The sequence below is a fragment of the Barbus barbus genome (genome assembly GCF_936440315.1).
Source record: "Barbus barbus genome assembly, chromosome: 9".
Taxonomy (NCBI): Eukaryota; Metazoa; Chordata; class Actinopteri; order Cypriniformes; family Cyprinidae; genus Barbus; species Barbus barbus.
The window spans coordinates 2,397,060-2,413,956 of NC_136737.1; the positions used below are offsets into that span (position 1 = coordinate 2,397,060).

Sequence of the window (16,897 nt, forward strand, 5' to 3'; positions counted from 1 at the left end):
TATTTAGTATTATTTCATGACGTCTCACCTCAGTGTCTTCAGTTGACAGTTTGGATCCTGTAGTAAATCACTGAGCTTCTTCACTCCTGATTGTCCAGGATCATTTCCTGTGAGATCCAGCTCTATCAGGTGTGAAGGGTTTGATCTCAGAGCTGAAGCCAGAGCTTTATAACCTTCTTCAGTGATACTGCAGTCTGAAAGCCTAGAACAGAAATTAAAATGTAACATGCAACTTTTACAGTTAGTCTTAGTAAACTCCATCACTATAGCTCTAATATATTGTCCTCCTCACCATAATAAGGACATTTTAAGTGAACTTGCTGTATTAATGGAGTATTTGATTACTAGGCATGAAAAAAATGATGCTGTTGGGCGATTTTAACATTCATGTTTGCTGTGCTTCTAAACCATACAGTACAAAGAACCAGCCTGTGATCAGAAAAAGATGTACTACTGACTTCCATGTTTGAAATAGAAAAATCACAGGCTGGTTCTTTGTTCTCTTAGAAGCCGAATCCTCAGAAATGCATCGCTGGCACGTTTGACTCTTACTCAACATTCTAGAGAAGAATTTACTGTAGTCTACCGTGAAGTCTGCAGCTCATTGGAGTTGGACTCTACTCTGCTTAATCTGGACACTGATGCACATCTTAATCTTTTTAATTCTACTTGTGCCAACATCATGAATTCTATTGCCCCCATTGAAGTATAAAAATCATAAGCCTGTACCTGTGTCCTGTCTCACTGAAACTACACGTACTCTGAGACGGACTTGTAGACAGGCTGAACACAAATGGAAGGAGGACAGATTGCAGGTTTCTTATGAAGTTTTGAGGAACTCCTATAACATGTTTCAGAAAGCTGCAAAATGCAAATATTTGTCTGAACTTATCACAAAAAATTGTCACAAACCTCAAGTTATTTTTTTCAACTATTAACTAAATTAAATCCCTCTGTGCATTCTGTTCTAGAGTCCTCTACTTCTCTCTGTAATGATTTTGGAAAGTTTTTATTTTGTTGAGAAGATCACAACATTAAGATCCCAGCTGTTTAACTCAGTATACGTTTTGCATGATGTTCCATTATGTTCTTCTACCTGTTCTGAGTTTGAACCTATTGATTTAACCTCGTGTAATTAAATTGTTGGTCACCTAAAACCAACTAACTGTCCTCAGGATATTATTCCATCTCTTTTCCTTAGACCAGGGTTTCCCAAAGTGGGGTTCGCAAAGCCCTGGTGGTTCATGAGGGAATTGCAGGGGGTTTGTGAGTTGGTACATGGTTAGGGTGACCACCCGTCCCGCTTTGCGTTGTAGGCCTACCGCTCAGCATTTTCACTCCTTGTCCCGCACGTCGCATATTGAGAAAATGCCCCGCATTTTTATCAGTCTGTTGATTTTTGATTGTCATATTAAGAAAACGTACAGACGTTCTTTTGTCTTTTTAAGAAAGCTTTTAATTTATTCTTTTTGCGACAGTTTTCACGCAAAGGATGTGCGTAACTTTCTTATTTTAATAATTAGTTTGAGGCGGTTTGTATGGCGTTATTTTAATGACAAAGGTCCGGAGCGCATTGTAATGCACGAGCACAAATAATTCTCATTAAATAATCATTCTCTTCACTCTCACACAAAACAGACACACTTTCTCTCGCTTACTTGTGCGCACTCAGAAACATAAGCACATATAACAAGGATGTAAATCAGTATTTATATAGCGTAACTGTAGTAAGTGTATCTGTCTCACACGTGTGCCGCAAAATCACATCTACTGTTTCTCAACAGATCTATTGCCAGGGGGTCACCCTATACAGCACATGGTATGCCTACGAGTGTATACCATTAGTGAATTAATAAAAAAATAATTCAATTAAAAAGGTTTTGCAAAGAAATGTTACAGGTTTATACAAATGTCATATAATTTTAAAATCTTAAATGTATAAAAATAATTATCTTTTTGGGAAGCCCTTTATTAAAAAATATTGTGGAAAAAATGCTATACATTATACATTACAGTAATATGAATTTTTATCATTGTTGAATGTAATAACAATAGTATTACTTAAATATTAATGAAACTTTAAAACGGATAAAAATAAATATTTTTAAAGTTAAACATGCAAATGTGCCATTACATTGAAATATTTAAAATCTCAGGGGGTACTTCAAGTAAATAATTTAGGTCAAAGGGGTCTGGCTGACAAAACCCTGCCTTAGACAAATCATGGATGTAAAAAAGATAAATCCAAGGCACTCTTCTTCATAATTATTTAAAAAGCCTTTATTATACTGACTATTTCATGATAGAAAATTTGAAAGACATGGGAAGAAGCAACCCATGGGCATCGGCGCAACACTCCTGAGTGACATGGTAAATTACCACATGAAGCATATCAAAACAATCCACTAGGTGGCCATACATCGTAAATATCCACATACAAAGAGTGCCCACTAGGTGGCTACATTGCAAGTTAAGCCCAAACAAAAATACAAATATACAAATACAAACACATACACACACACAGAAAAGTGATCACAAGAAATGACTGAAATCTATTTCTTCATTCAACCCAGGATACGCTGTGGCCTGTAAATCGTATTTATAAAATGTTTCTCTCTGTAAAAGTAATTTTAATCGGTCACCACCCTGAATGTCCTTTTTGATCGTTTCTAAACCCTCAACCATTAGGCCTTCTGGATTACACAGTTGGTCCTGGTCTGTTATTGGTTAACAAATGCTTGTCAACCGGTTCCTTCCCTAACAGTCTTAAATGTGCTTCGGTGACACCATATCATTAAAAAACAAACAAACAAACAAAAAAAACAATCCTTCTGGTTTTATTCATCTTATTTCTTCCTTTTTATTCTATGCTGTACAGCACTTTGGTAAACTTTGGTTGTTTTTAAATGTGCTTCACAAATAAATATTGTATTGTATTGAATTGTATTAATATGCAAAACTGTTCGCCAATCATAGCAGTGGGCAATCTGTGGCAAAGTATCTAGGTCCATGTTAACAGATGGATCTGAATTCTATCCAAACACTAGGGATTGTCACAAAACTTACCTCAGTATCTCTAATTTGCAATTTATATTCTTCAGTCCAGTGCAGAGCAGCTTCACTCCTGAATCCTGCAGATTATTATTGTTCATGTTCAGTTCTTTCAGGTTGGTATCTGATCCAAGAACTGTAGCCAGAGCTGGACAGCTTTTGTCTGTTAAGTGACAATTATTTAGCCTACAAGATAAAGAAATCAAATCACAGAGTTAGATACATGTAATATATTTGTTAAATACAAAAATTTAATTTATATCAATTATTTTTACATGAGCAGTAAATATACTACATATATATTAGAATTGTATTGATTCAAATTTCCTAGATAAAACAAACTAGCTTGCTTGAATAAAACCTAAATTATGTAAATTAATAATATGTTTATATCATTAATGGCAATGAGTTATACATTTAAAAGTGCTGCTCTATTATCTTGATGAGTGTCTTGAGGTGGAAAATCTGGAGGTTAATCATTTATGCATTGAGGTTATGCAAGAGTATATCTCCTTTATACCAGAAGTTTAAGAAGCTGAACTGCATATTTGAGTAAAAATAACTGGAACAATGTGTTTTATAATAACATGATGTGCATCTTCTGCAGCTAACTAAACAGCTTGTTTTGCTGAAAAGATACATTTCAACATAAAACACGTGTGAATGTAATTAACATTGCACTGCACTTTAATTCCAAAGGACTGCAATTTTTAAAGAAAAAAAGTTAAACAAAAGGTGTTATGATTTAACCCTAAAAGAGATACAGTTGCATGCGAAAGTTTGGGAAACCCTTGCAGAATCTGTGAAAATGTGAATAATTTTAACAAAATACGAGAGATCATGCAAAATGCATGTTATTTTTTATTTACTACTGTCCTGAGTAAGATATTTTCAATAAAAGATGTTTACATATAGTCCACAAGACAAATACAAAATTGCTGAAATTATTAAAATAACCCGATTCAAAAGTTTGGAAACCCTTGGTTCTTACTACTGTGTGTGGTTACCTGGATGATCTACGACTGTTTTTTTGTTATGTGATGGTTGTTCATGAGTCCCTTGTTTGTTCTGAACAGTTAAACTGAGCGCTGTTCTTCATTAAAATCCTCCAGGTCCTGCAGAATCTTCAGTTTTCCAGCATCTTTTACATATTTGAACCCTTTCCAGCAGAGACTGTATGATTTTGAGATCCACCTGTTCACACTGAGGATGATTGAGGGACTCAAACACAACAATTAAAAAAGGTTCAAACATCCACTGATGCTCCAGAAGGAAACACGATGCATTAAGAGCCGGGGGTGAAAACTTTTTGAATTTGAAGTTCAAGGTAAATTGTACTTAATTTGTCTTCCAGGAAACATGCAAGTAGCTTCTGTTGCTTCCAAAGGGCAGAACTAAATGGAAAAACAAATATATTTCTACAAAATAAGAAAAATTTGGACATCTTCATTCTGTTCAAAAGTTTTCACCCCCAGCTCTTAATGCATCGTGTTTCCTTCTGGAGCATCAGTGAATGTTTGAACCTTTTTTAATTGTTGTGTTTGAGTCCCTCAATCGTCCTCAGTGAGAAAAGGTGGATCTCAAAATCATACAGTCACTGCTGGAAAGGGTTCAAATATGCAAAAGATGCTGGAAAACTGAAGATTCTGCAGGACCTGGAGGATTTTTCTGAAGAACAGTGCTCAGTTTAACTGTTCAGAACAAACAAGGGACTCATGAACAACCATCACATAACATCGTAGATCATCCAGGTAACCACATACAGTATTAAGAACCAAGGGTTCCCAAACTTTTGAATGGGGTTATTTTAATAATTTCAGCAATTTTTTTGTCTTGTGGACTATACGTAAACATCTTTTATTGAAAATATCTTATAATATAGATAAATGCAATTTTAAGATGACAACAAAACATGACAATATATGAAATAACTTACAGAGCTCTTTTAGAGGTTTTGATGACTGCTGATAATCTAATGAGACACTCGTCTGATTTCTTGAATTTCTGAAGCTCAAACTCCTCCAGCTCCTCCTCTGATGTCAACAACACAAAGGCCAAAGCAGACCACTGGGCAGGTGAAAGATCAGCAGATGAGAGACTTCCTTTGTTAAGGTGGGTCTGAATCTCTTTCACCAGAGTTTGGTCGTTCAGTTCATTCAGACAGTAGAACAGATTGATGGATCTCTCTGGAGACAGATTAGCTTCAAATTTCTGCTTGATGTACTGAACTATTTCCTTTTTGCTCTGGTCATTTCTATTTTGCTGAGTCAACAGACCCTGTAAGAGTCGCTGATTGGACTGGAGTGACAAACCAAGGAGGAATCGAAGGAAAAGATCCAGGTGTCCATTATCACTCTCTAGTGCCTTGTCCACTGCAGTCTTGAGCAAATCAATCATGGTTTCACTTTTGTTTTCCTGTTCTGTAGAGTCTTGATCAAACACATATTTCTTGTTGATGTCTAGAAACAGATGTGCATAAAGAGCTGCAATAAACTCTTGAATGCTCAAGTGAACGAAGCAGTACATGGTACCCAAAACGATCCCTGTTTCCTCCTTAAAGATCTGGGTACACATGCCTGAGTACACTGATGCCTTATAGACGTCAATACCACAGGCTTCCAGATCTGTGTTATAGAAGATCACATTGTTTCTCTCCAGCTGATGAAATGCCAGTTTCCCCAGTGAAATGATGGCATCTTTATCCCAGGAAACATCTGGTGTATATTCTCCATCATACTTTCGTCTGCTCTGCTGGATCTGAAATCTGAGGAAGTGTGTGTACATTTGTGTCAGAGTCTTAGGAGTGTCTTCAGTATTTGACTCCTGCAGTGTTTTGGAGGCATCTTCAGCCTGATTATTTTTCACATTATTTCTTTTCTCCTCTAAAATGTTCTGGAGAACAGTGGCTGAAATCCAGCAGAAGACTGGGATGTGGCACATGATAAAGAGACTCTTTGATTGTTTAACATGATCAATGATTTCTTTGGCCAGATTCTCATCCATTGATCTTTTTCTGAAGTACTCCTCCTTTTGTGCATCATTGAATCCTCGTATCTCTGTCAGCCGGTCGATACAGTCAGGAGGAATCTTACTGGCAGCTGCTGGTCTGGTGGTGATCCAGATGAGAGCAGAAGGAAACAGATTTCCCTTGATGAGGTTTGTGAGGAGAACATCCAGAGAGGCTGGTGATGAAACATCAGACCACGTCTCATTACCATCGAAGTTTAGAGGAAGACGAAATTCATCCAAACCATCAAGAATGAACAGGACGTTTTGGTTCCTTCTTGTAAGGTTCAGTCCTTTTGTCTCTGGGAAAAACTGAGTTATAAGGTCCATCAAACTTAGTTTTTCTTGCTTCTTTATGTTCATCTCTCTAAATGGAAGAGGAAATATGAAGCTGATATCTTGATTTTCTTTTCCTTCGGCCCAATCCAGAACAAACTTCTGCACAGAGACTGATTTTCCGATGCCAGCAACTCCTTTTGTCAGTACAGTTCTGATCTGCTTGTCTTGTTCAGGAGCTTCAAACAAATGTTTGCACTCAACCTGTATCTCCTGTGATTCATGACGTCTGGAAGCAACTTCAATCTGTCTTACCTCATGTTCAGTATTGACCTGTTCACTACAACCCTGAGTGATATAGAGATCTGTGTAGATGTTATTCAGAAGTGTGGAGTCACCTTGCTTTGCAATTCCTTCAAACACACATTGATGCTTCTTCTTTAAGCTACATTTTAGCTGATGAATAATGAACAGCTCATCTAAACAGAAACAAAAATACAGATGTTTTTAATCTTATTTTCTCTCCTACATTTATAAATGACAATCTGACAGATGATCGTGAGTCTCTTACCTTCTAGAGTATCAGCAGCTTCATCTTGCTTCATCTCTCTCAGGAAGTGGAGCGTGAGATCAAGAGCTGCTTCTTTGGTACTGGATCTGTTCTCATTAAAATCCTTTACGAAGCATTGCGTGTTCTCTTTTTGTAATATTTTCTTAAACTTTTCGAGTTCTTCCTTTAGAAATGTGACTATTTTGCTCTCAAGATCCTACAAAGCAAGATAAAAATGAATGACAGTCATAGAAAAAAAATTCTCATCTATATTTATTCAAAATTAAAAATATTTATAAAAAAATCAAGCATAATTAGCTGTAAATATTAATAAAAATAGTTTTTTATTTTTATTTAATGGGTTCTTCAAAAGAAAAAAAATAGAATAAATGTTCTGTCACACTCCTATTCAATTACATATGTATTTATTATAATTATTAAATATTCTTGAAAATGTGTTTTATTACCTGGAAGATCTGCAGGAGACTGTCTGTAAAATGCTTGTGGTTCCTGTGAGACTGTAAATCTGGATCTAATGTTTCATCCTGAAGCCTGATAGTAAATAAAATAAACTGAAATGCTGCATTTTTAAAGACAAATATGATCAAAATATAATGTAAACATTTTTAGCAAAGGGAACAATACTGTGATAAATTTATGAACTATAAAGTTTCATGATGATTATTTATTGATATACTTTCTAACACAGTCTGTGTGTAAACAGAAATAAGAAACATTAAATACCATTTGGTTTTTGAAGTTTCTTTGCTGAAGTTTGGTCCTCCACCCTTTGACCAGTCCCTCTTTACAGACACCGAGCTGAACACATGTGAACCTGATCTTACACTAATGACACAAAAAGAGTAGAGAGACTTCACTACAGGAGGTTCATCTGTGTTTTATGTTGACACACTTTCTGACACAGTCTGTGTGTAAACAGAAATAAGAAACACATTAAATACCGTTTGGTTTGTGATGTTGTTTCTTCACTGAAGTTTGGTGGTTCAGGTTTTGACCAGTCACTCTTCACAGACACAGAGCTGGACACATGTGATCCTGATCTTACACTAATGACACAAAGAACAAAACACTTTACTACAGGAGCTCCTTCAGTCTCATTTAAAGAGCTGTAGTGTTGAAGATGGTAACTAAGCACATTATAGACATGCATTTGTCCATCTATGACGGTGGATAGATGGAAAAACATTCATGTTTGGCTGCATGATCCATTTTCCATGACACAACATTATAATGTCAAACATAATAAATACCTTTTGATAGATGTTTTTTTCTCACTGAAGTTCGGTCTGTTACCATCCTTTGACCGGTCACTCTTCACAGACACATGTGAGCCTGATCTTACACTAATGACACAAAGAGAGAAGAGAAACTTCACTACAGGAGGTTCATCTGTGTTTTATATTGACACACATTCTCTCCAGTCCTTCACAGAATCCTTTGCAGAGTTTTAAAGATAACAGTCATTCTTGTTTACAGACTTACATTTGTTTAACAATTTCTGTAAAGTACTTAAAATGTGAGACTAAATATATTTTTACAAATATCTGACTGATCTCATTAAAGACATTTTCGACTGAAATGGAGAGCAGTGCTACACAGTTCTGTTAGCATACTTCAGTTAAAGGGACCATATGACACTATTTTAAGTTCAACACTTTGTTTATTGAGTGTAACAATAACAGTAATAATGTCGCTGTAATAATTACTGTATCCGTTTGACCCCGAGTCCAAGTCTGAGCTGAACGTTTCACAGAAGTAAGCTTTTATTTTGTAACTCTCTTATCTTTCAGATACAATCTCATAAAGTTATAATTTTTCTTCTTCACTGTAACAACTTTATGTCCTGAAGAGCCAACATCAAATACAGTAATTTATGAGTGGTTTACTGTATTTTATTTACAGTTTATTTAGGTGTGTATAGCTGATGTTGTGGAGAAAATGCACTGCAGCTCATAAAGCGTGCTGAACACAAGCTAACCTTTGGGTCGTACGGCTCAGGAACAGCATTATAAATAAATCTTAACCACTGATTCCAAACAAAGAGGGTTTGCTTTCGCATCCAAACACACAGCGTCTCCACAACATGACGACAACACTACAACTCACTGAAGCCTCGTCTTCTCTTTGTGTTTACCTTTGAACAGCATTACGCTAATATTTCACATTGTGATGCAGACATTTGAGAAAGTAATATCTGGACTTCAGTCAGGCATTTTAGGCATTTCTGGATCAGTGTTCTCTGTTAGACAGAATAAATCACTTTGCAGGAGACTAAGACCTTTGTATCTTTGAAGATCTTACACAAACAGATACATTACACACTAAAGAGGAAACATGAGAAACTCCAGCAGTGTTTAAAATGATTCTCTGAAAGCAGACTCAGTCTTACCTCTGTTTCTGTGAGAGACTCATCTTTCCTCGCTCCTCTGACATACTGCAGCTAAACTGTTATTGATCAGCACTAATGAGACAACAATCTGCTGTTCAGTATGACCTGGAGATGATGAATATTAATCAGATCAATCAATATGTTGAAAAACAACAGAATAAAACAGAAGCAGAAATACAGAAAAACCTCCAGAAACACATTCGCTTTCAATAAACCCTTTCTGAAAACTTACTTGCAGTCTTGTCAACTAAGAAGAGGATTTATAAGTATATGAAACGCTCTTTGTTCTGTGCTTTAGGCCTGTAGCTTGTCAGCAATTAATTCTCATATCTCTCAGACGGATTGGATTAAATATACAAAAACAATGTCCGCGAGAGTTAAAATTAGTAGCGTCTGTGCTAAAGTTGTGTCTATAAAAATGTTTTCTAGGACATGGCATGGATCAAATCCAACGAGCAACACTTTCTCTGAGACGGTTCTGGCTGCAGCTCCAATTTCGAACAGGAAGAACGTACTTCCCCTCAGTGCTGCCAAGTCCGAGGTTTTCCCTTCAGTTTCCACAGGATGTTTTTCATGTCCAGGGGTTGAAGCGAACCCAATAACGTGATGTTTAGCCCATGCAATGTGAAATTGACCTCGCCAAAAATGTGAATTTTACCAACAATAACATAATATTTTATCAAGAAATAATATAAAAAAAGAAAAGCAAAATAAAAAAAATTACAACAAATAGGAGTTGCCAGGGGGAGGTAAGTAAAAGTTCAAAGACACAAGGTACACTGTTAAAAATGATTTGGGCTTTTAGTCAGGGGGACTATTGTTGTCAAGCTGAGAGAACTCATTGCCCATTACAACAAAGCAAGAAGAGTTACAACAACTTCAACTTGAAAAAAGCGCGGAAACTCATTAAAAACTCACAATAATCCGTTCAGTTCACTTCAGAAAATAGGTCAAGGTGGACATTTCAACCAACACGCATGCGCCCGCAGTGACGTCACGCGCCATGTTCAACAACTCTGGAAAATCCGAGCTGACCGCCATCTTTTTTCCTCGGAGCCGAGCCGTCCAAGTAAGTACATTTAAAATTGTTTTAACTTAGTTCATCTATTGGTAATGTGCATTCGTTGTCTAATGTCTCTCCGTCTCAAATGATCTGTAAACATAACCTGTGATGAATATTTCCTGTTCGTTCGTTTTTTGGAAATACGTTAGCATGTTAGCGCCGGAGTGTCACAGAAAGTATTTAATGTAGGGTTGAGCCTCATATTCGACATTAAAAATTATTCGGCACCGATAATATACTCTTATACAAGTGAAACGGTGCGAGACCTGTCCTCATTATGGAAAAATGTGTGAACAGTGGGAACATTATACCCGGGTCAACCCGCCAATTTACGTGACGTCGCGACTCGTACAAGAAGCTTTGCTCGCACTCAATCAACCTGGCACAGCATTAACAGACAGCGAGATAACAGAGCAACTCATGGTGCGTGAAAAACACTGACCACCGCCGTAGTGTATGGACTATATTTTTTATGTTGAGTTAGATGCGGTATAAACACGTAGTGATAGGTGATTGTTTTCATGTGTAGTGATATGTGTGCCGTTACACTCCGTATCCATGGCAACGCGCAGCAGTGGGGGTGAACGGTCGCGCAGACCGCCAGTTGGAGATCAGACATGGGTTTTTTGCAAGGGGGAAAGTAAAGTATGAAGAGTTACAACAACTTCAACTTGAAAAAAGTGTGGAAACTCATTAAAAACTCACAATATCAGTTCAGTTCAGCCGTCCAAGTAAATACATTTAAAATTGCCTCTTAAAATTGCTACAACTCGTACCTCCTATGGCGCCATTTTGATGCTACCTGACACTCACCCGCCGTTAGCATTCCATTGACTGCCATTCATTTTGACGTCACTTTGCAAATAACTTTACATCTGAAGCGTTTACAGAGTGCTTTGCAGGTCGGCGTCCACAGCAATGGCCAGCTTATTTTCCCATTCCCACCTTCTCATATGATGTTGAGCTGAGGCTCAGGCAGGGCAATGATGCTTTTAGAGAAAGTGGAGCACTTCTATCCATTTCAAGGGACATGAAGTCTCAGATTCTGCTCAAACTTCCTGAAACAATATATTAATTCATGACCTACCCTACACTTGAACATTTTGGATGTGTAGCTAAGGCACTTGTTGAAAAACATCCTTGCCTTACAGAACCTGGCTCCACATCTGGATGGTATGGATGGAAACATAGCATAAAGTTCAAGATGGGCAATTACAGACAGAAATTGAAAGGTGTGGGCTGCCGAGAACTGGAGGTTAATTCTGAGAAAAGAGGGGCTGGGGACACACGAGGGAACAGAAACAAAGTGAAGAAACCTAGACGGTCTGAAACAAATTTTCTTCCAGATCTCCCCCAGGGAAGAGACAGCAGAAGTCTTGAAGAAGATCGAGAAAAGATGGTCCAGGAGATGAAAAAAACAACCCCAAACCTGGCCTACATCAATGATGCAATGAATGCCACATACGCACTGAGAATACAGGAGATCGTTGAAGAGGAGCCACCTGTGGCCGAAATGAGAGTCAGATGGCCTGCCCTTTTTACTGAAAGACAGGTAAAATGTGTACATTTTTTCTTAGTCATAGCAAAGTAGTAATGTTGTATTGTGTATATTGCAGGGCTCTATGCTAACATTCCTCCCATTGAGCACATGTGCTCCTAAAGTGAAATATTTGGGAGTAAAATAAAAAATTAAGTAACATTTATGTAACGCTTAAATAATGTTGAGGGTCAAACGTGACCCATTTTTACATTTGATAACAGTAAAAACACCCTCAACAATTCAACTTATGACTGTAATTTGATGACTTCTGATGTGACCCAGAATATAAAAACATGGAAATATTTCATCTTTTTTTAATCAACAGACGCAAGCAATAACTTGCTCTGTTATGACTAACAGAATATTTGACACATTAAACATAAATTTATATTTCCTGTAGGCCACTCCTATATATTATGATATGAAATAATGCTTGAACTGATATGAATTACATATTTTTATTTAACTACTTAAATCATAGTAGTACATACTGATTTGTTAAACTTACAGCCTTGTTACTTAGCATGTACAGTAGGGGTCGACCGATTATCGGCCTGGCCGATTATTGGCACCGATATTAGGCATTTTTATGATAATCGGTATCGGTCATTTTCCAAACCGATGTGCCGATAAAATTATTTAATTTTGAAACGCACTATTTGGCTCTGATGCAGCCTGTCGGAACTCACCACTCTGTGGCCTAGAGCAGTCTCCGCCCACCGCGCATCTTATTTGTTGAGAGTCAGGAGTCCGACCAATCAGCGTGGAAGACTAAAGGCACTCTCACACCGAAAGCGCTTGCTAACTGGTGCTGCTTCATCAAGCATCAGTTATCTCTCAAAGGCAGCAGCAGACGTTGCACAAGTTGCAATAATTGTTTTTGCATGAAGCCAACAGATCCTGGGGAGGACTTCATCAAAGGAATGGTGATTGGAATCCTTTTGGTCGTTGAAGATGTGAAAGAGCCCCTTCCAGTTTCCTACAACGATGTTGCCATTGTCATTGAGGATTCTTCTTCTTCTTCTTCTTCTTCTTCTGGTATTAATGGCGGTCGGCAGAGCAACTAAACTGGTGCAGTCCCGCCACCTGCTGGATAGGAGTGTGGAGCGCATAATGTTTACGAAGAACTAAATAATACTACAATCTCTTCAATTCTATTCATCAATCTTATTTCTTTTAAGAAAATAATGAATTAATTTAATATTCTTGATTGCTTTGGGCCATTTCCTAACATAACCTGAGGTGACAAATGATTTATTCCCAAGGATCTGAACACTTGAATTAGTATAAATCTGTCTCTTTCATAAGCATCACACTATAAGAACATGTTCTATTGATTCAGCCGGACCACATTTATCACACTTTCCCCATTCTGTGTAGGCTCTGATTTAACAAACGCATCCTTGACATTAAAACCTCATCTTTTCTTTTGCCATACTTTCTTCTTTCTAGACCTACTTTCTCTTGAATGAGATATAAGTGTCTATCTTCTGCTCCACTATCCCACTCCTTCTGCCATTTCTTTCTTATTAACCCTTTTACTTCTGTTGTAATGTCCATTTGAGCATGTTTCAAGCCTGTTTGGCCAGATGGTCTGCTCCTCATCTCCTTCCACACCCATGTGTGATGGACCCACATGAAGTTTACTATTAGTCCGGATTGACTTATTCTTAATAAACTCTGCATCACTTCTAATATCATATCTGGTAACAAGCTATTTAAAACTGAAAGGGAGACTGATCTTATTGGTTGTACTTCTTCTATCCACTGAAGAGCTAGGAATATTGCTATAATCTCTGTAGTAAAAACAGAAATATGATCTGAATTCTTTTTGAAATGTTTACTTTGAATTGTGGGATATAAACTGCTGCAGCGGTGAATCCAGATTCAGGATCTTTAGAGCCATCCGTCTATATCTTTACTGTGCTATAGTATGTTTGTTCAATATATAGCTGCACTGCTATATGTGTTCATATACTTCTTATGTTTTTCTTCGTAAAGTTGAATGTCAACTACTGGCATAGGGAGAAGCCAAGGGGGAATTGCTGAAGTTGCCACAGAAGGGGCTATTTTGATGTCACTTAATCCCATTCTTTGTGCCTCTCATTGGCAGTCCATCCAAAGCTTGATAAATTATTATACTCGTATTCCCAGCCATTCTTCAGAACTTTCTTAATTGGATGACTATCTGAGTGAGCTTCTATATTAATCCAGCATCTCATCTTTAACTTGAGCCTTCTCAATTCAACAGGCATTTCTCCCATTTCTACTTGTACTGCTGTAATCTGAGATGATCTTATTGCTCCTCAACATATTCTAAGTGCTTGTGATTGAATCGCCTCAACCTTTAAAAGTTGTGATTTAGATGCAGAACTATACACCATCCTACCATAATCAATAACTGCTCTTATCAGTGCACAGTATATTCTTTTAAGAGACTGTCGACATGCTCCCCATTCAACTCCTGCCAAACACCTCATTAAAGTTATTGCTTTTTTGCATTTCTCAACCATTTTCTGGTGATGGGTGGTGGTGATGGCGCAGTGGATAAGACACATGCCTTTGGTGTGAGAGACCCGGGTTCGAATCCACTGTGAGACACCAATGTGTCCCTGAGCAAGACACTTAACCCCTAGTTGCTCCAGAGGCGTGCGACCTCTGACATATATAGCAATTGTAAGTCGCTTTGGATAAAAGCGTCAGCTAAATGAATAAATGTAAATGTAAATTTTCTGGATATATTTAGAATCCATCCACATTCCCAGATATCTAATAACTGACACCTGCTCTAATTGTTTTCCATACAATTTAATCTTTATAATTGGATTAATTTTTCTCTTTGTAAAACATATCACCTGAGTTTTAGATACAGAGAAACGGAAACCCCATTCTCTAGCCCAATTCTCTACTATTTTAACAGCAGTCTGCATACACTTCTCTACATGCCCCACATTGCGTCCCCTTTTCCACAGCGCTCCGTCATCTGCATACAAGGACCTTCCTATACCCATGTCTATCTGTGTGAATATATCATTAATCATTAACTTGAACAGAATAGGACTACTGAGGTGTTGCATTCTCTACTGGATAAATCTGAGAAAAAGCAGAACCCACTGTAACTTGTATAGTTCTTTTAAACGAGAAACTCTTGATCCAATTGTACATTCTTCCTTTAATATCCATTCTTTCTAATTTTGATAGAAGTCCCTCTTTCCACATCATGTCATATGCTTTTTCAACATCGAAAAATACTCCTACTAACACTTCCTTGTTAACTTGTGCCTTTCTTATTTCAGCTTCCAAGCAGAGCATCCATCGTGTTTCGCCCTTTCTGGAAACCACTTTGGTATGATGATAAAAGGTTTTTCTTCTCAATGACATGCACCGATCTGCTCATTACCATACGTTCCATCAGTTTACAAAGATTCGATGTTACTGCTATGGCCTGTAATTATTAGGTTGAGTATGATCTTTGCCAGGCTTTGCGATTGGCAGTATAACACCATGCTTCCAGTCAGCTGGTAACTTCCCTGATTCCCACACCTTATTAAAGAGGCTCAAAACGATATATAGTGAATCCTCTGATAGATGTTTTACCATCTCGTTGCAAATATCATCTCTTCCAGAAGTTTGTTTAACCCCTGGCAATGCTTTCTTCTTTTTCTTTTTCAAATGCATATAATGAGTGGGTACATCATGAATCCATCTTCCAAAACGCATTTTGTTTTATCGTGAATGACTACAGTATTAGTAGTCATTACTAGAAGATATGTTTAATTGTGTGTTACTATTAAACACCTCCCATGCAACTGGAAGAAAAAGCATGTCTTCTGAGTGGGTGGACCCTCGGACTCAGCTTTGAGCCACTTCCAGAAACAAAGTCCTTTGTTTTATTAAATGGAATACAGTAACTTCATCACTTTCATTCTCTCTATCAGTTTGAGGTTTTTATTTTTTTAAGCTCATCATCTCTTGTTTAACTGCAGTCAAGAGAAGTTCTGCATTGTAGCAGTAGTCCTCAAGAGCTGAGATATAATTTTGGCCTAAATGAAGCTTTCCTTAAAGCACTTTTATCTGGGTTGTGATTACATCACTCTGTCTTGCCCAACTTCCTTTTCATATATAAATGTATCAAACTGCCTTCCTTTCATCCAATCACAAGTCTTCCAATTGTTTATAAATTTAGAATTTGTATTCAGTTTGTTCGTTTTCATTAAAATGTTGCTCATTTGTTGAGATATAGCAAATAAAACAATAGAGAAGACAGCTTGCTCAAACAATAATCAGGTTATGGCTAGCACTATGATGCTTCAGCAGTGTTTCTATCTAGCCCCCTATAGTTAGTCTAACTATATAACAACTTGACTAAAGCTAAGACAATAACCAGATTTATGACTAGTACTATGAAATATGCCCGATACATGCTAGTATATCAATAGTATTTTATCTAGCCCCCCATAGTTAATACAACTGCATAACAACTAAAGTCAAGCAGTTAGTCAGAAATCTAGAAACTCACCTGATGTGCCCCATGCTCCATCTAATCTCCATCTCATCTGCTCTAAACACTCCGAAATCATTCTAAAGAAAAGGAGGGGATAATTAAGCAGCTAGCTGGAACGGGAACAAGGTATTGTGTTTGGTTTGTTTAATGTTTATGTGCATTGATATGTAGGTTAATTTATTCGACTTGAAGTGTTTAAATGTGTATCACTTATGTCATGTGAAGTTATGTTAACAAACTTTTCAGCATTGTTAATATTGACTGAGGCAACGCCATAAAAAGGTTTTTATAAATGGCTATTTGTAATATTGTTATATATATATACAATATATTGTTTAATGTGGCCTTCGGCTAATGTTTGGGTTTGTAAGAGCTAATTTTATGTTATTTATCTGTCCTGTAGCTCTTACGGTGTTTCAAGAAGAAAAAAGCGTAAGAAAATAAAGGCTTTTGAAATATCAGTACGCTTCACCATTGTCTGGCTGGGGTTTTGCTAC

The 16,897-nt window shown here is 37.2% G+C and overlaps 2 protein-coding genes across 8 annotated transcripts in view; one reads left to right on the plus strand and one right to left on the minus strand.

The window, feature by feature from the left end:
* Positions 1 to 16,897, plus strand: part of LOC306874493 (uncharacterized protein) — a 419,619-nt gene that overhangs the window by 227,892 nt on the left and 174,830 nt on the right. The gene's annotated exons all lie outside the window — the stretch shown is intronic.
* Positions 1 to 16,897, minus strand: part of LOC306874476 (NACHT, LRR and PYD domains-containing protein 12-like) — a 317,288-nt gene that overhangs the window by 167,586 nt on the left and 132,805 nt on the right. Inside the window, exons 1-10 of one of the 7 annotated variants that reach the window (XM_079424561.1) lie at positions 9,526 to 9,819; positions 9,294 to 9,398; positions 8,155 to 8,247; positions 7,846 to 7,950; positions 7,628 to 7,729; positions 7,351 to 7,435; positions 6,905 to 7,100; positions 4,988 to 6,812; positions 3,067 to 3,237; positions 29 to 202 (exon numbers count right to left, since the gene is read on the minus strand). The exons of the other annotated variants lie outside the window; for them this stretch is intronic. Of the exons in view, the coding sequence (XP_079280687.1) occupies positions 29 to 202; positions 3,067 to 3,237; positions 4,988 to 6,812; positions 6,905 to 7,100; positions 7,351 to 7,435; positions 7,628 to 7,729; positions 7,846 to 7,950; positions 8,155 to 8,247; positions 9,294 to 9,337 (2,795 nt within the window). The 5' untranslated portion in view covers positions 9,338 to 9,398; positions 9,526 to 9,819. Of the gene's footprint in view, positions 1 to 28; positions 203 to 3,066; positions 3,238 to 4,987; positions 6,813 to 6,904; positions 7,101 to 7,350; positions 7,436 to 7,627; positions 7,730 to 7,845; positions 7,951 to 8,154; positions 8,248 to 9,293; positions 9,399 to 9,525; positions 9,820 to 16,897 lie in introns of those variants that run through there. 7 annotated transcript variants of the gene reach the window in all.